Raw genomic sequence first — 6,222 nt, 5'->3', positions numbered from 1 at the left:
TTGAGGCTTTTCATCATACAATACGTGCGGAGATCACCTCAGCAAACACGCGGCGCAACACCAAAGCGAGCCAAGGAGATCACGGTGACGGCAGCAATCGTTTGATACCGGCCTTCTGCTCCGAGGTGAGCCTCGTCGGGAACTTGATGTCGAACTTGATTCTCAGGTTTCCCTTCCTTGATGGATCCTTCGGCAGCGGCATGCCCTCCTTGGGCACAACCTCCTCGTAGCCGGGACGGATCACGGAGTCGACGGGCACGATGAGGCTTCTGCCGTCAAGCGTTGTCAGGTGGGCGGTGTAGCCGGTGAGGGCTTCGGCGAGGGATATCTTCTTCGTGGTGACCAGGTCGTTGCCTTCCCTGGTGAACACGGGATGCGGCTTCTCGTCTATGATGAAGACGACGTCGGCGGGGATGACGTTGGGCCGTTCGTTCCCCTTCTCCTCGAATGTGATCTTGGTGCCCTTCTTCCAACCGGGCTTTATATCGATGGTCAGGATCTCCTCCACCGGCATCGTTTTCCTGAAACGCGGATGATCGAGTCAGTGATCTCATTGTTTACGAGAGAAGAGAAAGACGGACGAGGAGGAGTTCTGCAATGAGAAGCAAGGAAAGGAGATTTACCCGCTCATGTCAGCGATTTCCCTGGAGATCTTCATCCTCTTGGTGGTGCCTTTGTATAGCTCCTCCAGGCTGCAGGGCAGCAGGTTCTCGATCGGCGCCGCCTTCTGCGGCCGGCGCGAGTTCATCGGCCCCTCGACACCGCCGCCGAAGGCCGACCCGAACAAGTCGTCGCCAAAAACCCCGGAAGAGAACCGGGTCCCTCCTCTCACGCCGCCGTTGCTTCTCGCGCCTCCCATGTCCCCAAGCGGGCTCGAGAAGCCGAAGAACTCCGCGAATATGTCGTCGGCATTCCGCGGATTGAACCGGAACACCGTGGGACCGTCGCCGCCGCCGGAGAAGAAGGTGGCGCCCCCGTTGGCCTCGGGAGGTGGGACTTGCCCCTTCAGCCCTTCCTCTCCGTACTGGTCGTAGATGGCGCGCTTCTGCGGATCGCTTAATACCTGTTAAGGACAAAAGAGAGAACTCCTTAAAGATCCATCTTCAGCGGACAAATCGATTAATCTACAGATATATCAAAAACAATCCATGACGATTTATGATGGATTTGGTTACAAACAATCGAATGAACGACGAGGACCGATTAAAACCTACAATTTAGAAAGGGAATCGATATCGATGTTTCCGAGTGCATGCGAGAAGAATTGGGGGAGGAGAAAAGGAAAGGGAGAGAGGAATACCTCGTAGGCCTCGGAGATCTGCTTGAACTTGGCCTCGGCTTCGTTCTTGTTGTTGGGATTCTTGTCCGGGTGCCACTTCATGGCCAGCTTCCGATAGGCCTTCTTGAGATCGTCGTCCTTGGCGCTCTTGTCCACCCCCAGGATCTTGTAGTAGTCCGCTCCCATCTCCGTTACCCTCCCCTCTCCCCACTCCTCTCACCTCACTCTTCTTTCCTCTCACTCACTCTTCTTGTTCTTCGCTGCAGCTACCGAAGCTTTCCTTTGAGACGTTCTTTTCCGGCGCCGATGGGTTTATATGTGAGAGAGAACGGAACGAAGAAGAAGATGAGAGGCGGTCGTCGAAGCATCGGGAAGCGAGAAAAAGGACCGAAGATTGCAGAAGGTTCCAGAAGAAGCTTCTAGTAGAATGTAGAGACTGACAGAACGAATGATACTAACTTTTAGAAGTTTAGTATTCACCGTTTCTTAAAAAATATATAAAATATTATCACACTATTTACAATTTTAGTATTTTTAATATTAATTTTTTTCCTCCCGAGTTATTTGTCGACCGTCGATTGTTTATCCGCACTTCCTGCCGAGAAAAGAAAAAGAAAAAAAAAAATGAAAGAAGAGGAAATGGGATTGTAAATAGTGAAAATGATTTTTAATATTCTTTGATCAGATCGGAAACAAATTCAAATATAAAAATAAATATACTTGAGTATTATTAATTGGTTAAAATTGGATTTGACTAAAATGAAATTAATATAACCTATTTCAACTTGATGTGCTTAAACTAGATTTATGAGCTGTTTAATATACCATAAAATTAAATTGGACGAGAAGGGAAAGGCTCAATCATAGTGGAAATGCTTCGTTTCCTAACTCCATTTACACTATAATCCTCCTACAAGATGAAACACCCAACTACTGTAGCAAAGACAACACACCAATGGAGAGCAGACGATGTGTAGAAGCCTCCGCAACATAAGGATTTAAAAGAACAGATGGATAGCAGACAAAGAGAATAATAAAAATCTTGTTCTGAGTTTAAATTCTAATATATGCATCAGACAATAGTAATATCAGCTAAGTTACTTTAAGTCAATCAACTGAACAGACTGATGGAGCAACAACCTTAGTCAGGCCTCGACTCTTGCAAGGTTGAAACCATCACTAGCTTCATCAGCAATAACATAACTAATTGGAAACACTTGCTTTGACACCCTGCACAGTCCAATCAATCAGCAGGAGAGGAGTAAGAAGTTACTGATGATTCTTCGATGCAGGTTTTAGAGTTTCACTCTTCCGCGACATTCACTAGCTCATACTCGACAATAGATAAATTGTTGTCCTCTTTCACTGTGAAGCTAGCGGGCTCGGTGACCTCAACGCGTCCCCACTTGTCAACAGCCAGTCTCATTGAACCCTTGAACATGTCAATCTTTGAGTTGCGGAGTATTACGGTGGTGCCCGGTTTCATCAACTCAACTGTCAAAAATAAAATCATTCACAAACCTTAGAAGCAAGTTTTGTGGAACAACCTTCCTCGAAAAGAAAAGGTTCTGTTGGACAAGTAGCATAATGCGATTAATAACACTAATTTAGTCCAGAACAAGAGCAAAAGCAAAGATCAAGGACTTCCTAAGCATAAAAATTGGACAACCTTCTTGTGCATATCTGAAATTGGACATTCATGTTACAACTTATTTTTCTTTTTTGGCAGTATCTAAGCAAAAGATATCTCACCATGGAATCTGTTTGCCTGCAATTACCATATACCGCTTGCAATCCTTCAAGTCTTTACTAGTGTCGAAGCTACATATGTTAAAAAACATTTTGATAAGCTAAACTTATGTCGTACATTGACCTTCCCCACACCCCACATTGGCGGGAGCACCGGGTATGCCCCTTTTTTTTTAACTTATGTTGTGTGTGTCTTGCAGCAAAGAGTATCCTGGAACAAAAAAAAATCAAGGTAAATGAAAGCTGTGTGAATATTACTGCCTGAAACTCTTGAATTTAATCCATATATTTTGTTTATTTCAATCATCATTAGCTGATCATCACTATAGTGATATTTCTGGATTCTGAAGGATCGCCGTTGCCAGATGCCATATTTATACACGAGGTACCAAGACAACATACTAATTTTAATGATGATTGTCTTGATATCTTTTATGTGACAGACAAGAGGTAAACAATAAAGCACATGTGCCATCAATGGTGTACACACAAAAAATGTGGTTTTTGTGCAATCCATTGTCTATGATGGAAACTTGTTAACATGTGCATGCATGAGCACATGCCAGCATACAAGCACAAACTTGTGCACATAGCGAGGCTCGTCCAGATGCACTTCAGTTCAAGAATCAAAACACAAGCAAATATTTCACATGTTAAGTTTAACAATAAAATAGGAGAGACCCAACAATGCCACTGAGCAACATGAAGAATTCCATGTTCCAGAATAATGTTCTCCTTGGCACAGTGGTATTCTTATCTATCCCAAAAATATATAGATTGGGAAAAACAGCTTATCTTGCATACACAAGATCAAGCAAATATTTGGACCGATAAACTTGTGAAGTGGAACAATTGTTGAGACACCAAAAAGCTAAACAGTCATGTAAGAGCGAAACTAATCGCCCCTAAAAATAACTGTAACACCCTTTAGATAATTAATAAATGATAAAAAAGAAAAAGTTTACTGGTAAACGTTCGTCTCCATGAATAAGCCGTACATGCCAAATAATGAATGTAAAACTTGGTTTGGAGCAAACACTTGTGTATCACTAAGAAAACACCAAACTTTACGAACAAATCTAAGTATGAATGTTATCTGATTAAAAAAGGAAGTGACTTGTGTATCTTGGCCAAGGTGGCATTCTAAGATAAGTCGACCAAAGAAGGTACAACAAGAAATCTCAAAAGTTCCATGAAGGATCAATACTTTTAGTACTAATAGAATATCTAAAAAGCTAAACCTGCCCTCATAGAAGACTGCAAGCACAAACACTAACTGGCATAAATTCACTTTTTTGTTTCCAGAAGATTCTTGTGGCCGACCTAAATGCACAAAACTTATGCCTTGTTGTGTCACTTGTTAGTGTTTCTTTTCGGAAGACTCATCATAAGTGGGAAAGAAGAAAATATGTGAATTAATGAGAAAAAAAAAACAACAATCCATTTGATGTTTGAGGCTTTGAGCTAAATTGCTTTCTACAATCTTCCCCTTCACCAGATAAAAAAGTCATCCCATGATCACTAGCTATGAAAATCTTGAGCAACAATAAAATTTGATAGTTCCTAGATCAATGCAACGATTGTGCAGAAAAGGAAATAATCAATATGGTCATGTAGATGCTTTCCAACTAATTTCAACAAATAGCTAATCATCGTGTCCAACTCCTACCAAGAAAGAAGGTAGATGCACCAAGATTTGACAGTATCGTTTAACGGCGCTTGGAGGCATATGGTGAAGCAGACGATGGAAGCGCGAGAACGAAGACTAGACAATTTTAGCAACGAATCAAACCAAAGATTCGGTAGGAGGGAAGGGAAGACGTCGAACCCTGCTCGTTGCGAGCGGTGAAGACGATGGCACCGGTCTCGTCGCCGATGAGGCACTCGGAAATCATGATGGGGCGAAGGTCAGCGGCAGCAGCCCCGGCCCGGCCCTTGTGGAGGACGGTCTTGGATGTGAGCACCTTCGCCGTGAGGGTGTGCCCGGTCGTCCCGGGCTTCAGCTGATCCACCTTCGTGAACACCGGCTTCCTCTTCGAGCCTCCCGCTGCCTGTTGCTGTTGCCGCTGCTGCGTCGTCGCCATGGCCGCCGAAACCCTAAACCTAGAAGAAGACAAGGACAGCCACCCCCGGACTCACTCTCCTCTCCTCTATATATATCAGGAGGCGAGTGGAGACGGGACGGCCGAAGCGGATGGATCAGTCGAGTGTGCGTTAACTCGCGGAACAGGTTAAGTTAAAGATGGTCGTGGACATCTGCGCGTAGAAGCATAGTCATCGGAACCGTGGACATTTCCTCGGGAGCACAGTTGAGGACCGGTCTAATTACATGCTTATCCTTCGTATTTAATTATTTCGATCTTTATATTTTAAAAAATATATTAATATTTTTATATAAAATATTTAATTTTATTTATCGATTTTACTAACGAAATATATCGCACGTATTGTCATATAAAAAAAAAATAAATATATATTAAAAAATAATCTTAATTCTCATTATCCAAAAGATTAATTTCTGAGACTGAAAAGCTATATCGAACAAGTTTGAAATGATATCATCAAACGAACTATTAACACGATTAAAAATTGAGTGGACTGATTCACCTGGTTGGTGTTTGGATAGCTCACATGAACAGATTGGGTTGTACAAACCTGATCCAATTTTATAATATAACATAATATTAATTAGTAAAATATCCTTAACTTAAATATTTTGTTATTATTTATTTTTAAAAAAAAGCATGTATGTCAAATTAGGATTGATTATCATGGATGTGCATGTTTATAAGTTTCATTAATATTATCATTTTTATCTTATGTATATATGTTAAATTAGTCTTAATAATTTAATTTGTATTATATAATTATTAAAATTATTTAAAATATTTTAAATTAAATATGTCTAGCTATTGAAATAATAAAAAAAGAGATTAAAAAAAAAAAAATCTGTGACATGCATGCAATATATTTGAAGTCTACCTTTTCCAAGGGGTCTCCTTTAGTCTTCTTTTTTTCATTTAGTGAGGCCTAAATCTGAGTGATTTATGTACAACCCTAGGCAGGTCAAATGCAGGAGGAAGCATGATGATAAAGAACATTTGTCAAACTAAAAGGTGATAGAAATGAAAGTTAAGATGTGAGTCTGCAGAATGAAGCCCCATCAGAGCTATATATACTACTGTCAGAAATGA

At 41.5% G+C, this 6,222-nt stretch overlaps 2 protein-coding genes across 2 annotated transcripts in view; both read right to left on the bottom strand.

The window, feature by feature from the left end:
* The window catches only part of LOC135624911 (uncharacterized), a 1,668-nt gene extending 108 nt beyond the window's left edge, over positions 1 to 1,560 (bottom strand). The window contains exons 1-3 of the mRNA XM_065129005.1: positions 1,301 to 1,560; positions 624 to 1,063; positions 1 to 521 (exon numbers count right to left, since the gene is read on the bottom strand). The exon at positions 1 to 521 is cut by the window's left edge and continues 108 nt beyond it. Of these exons, the coding sequence (XP_064985077.1) occupies positions 80 to 521; positions 624 to 1,063; positions 1,301 to 1,465 (1,047 nt within the window). The 5' untranslated portion in view covers positions 1,466 to 1,560 and the 3' untranslated portion in view covers positions 1 to 79. The remainder of the gene's footprint in view (positions 522 to 623; positions 1,064 to 1,300) is intronic.
* A 750-nt stretch (positions 1,561 to 2,310) lies between these two features.
* On the bottom strand, positions 2,311 to 5,177 carry LOC103978377 (uncharacterized protein At4g28440). The gene is made up of 2 exons (XM_009394153.3): positions 4,857 to 5,177; positions 2,311 to 2,773 (listed from the first exon to the last, which is right to left on the bottom strand). Exons 1-2 carry the CDS (start codon positions 5,110 to 5,112, stop codon positions 2,583 to 2,585), a joined length of 447 nt encoding a protein of 148 aa, XP_009392428.1. The 5' UTR covers positions 5,113 to 5,177; the 3' UTR covers positions 2,311 to 2,582.
* Positions 5,178 to 6,222: the final 1,045 nt, after the last annotated feature.

Source organism: Musa acuminata, chromosome BXJ1-3, assembly GCF_036884655.1.
Source record: "Musa acuminata AAA Group cultivar baxijiao chromosome BXJ1-3, Cavendish_Baxijiao_AAA, whole genome shotgun sequence".
Lineage (NCBI taxonomy): Eukaryota > Viridiplantae > Streptophyta > Magnoliopsida > Zingiberales > Musaceae > Musa > Musa acuminata.
The sequence above is the reverse complement of the archived record's forward strand: the minus strand, read 5'-3'. Positions and strand labels throughout refer to the sequence as shown.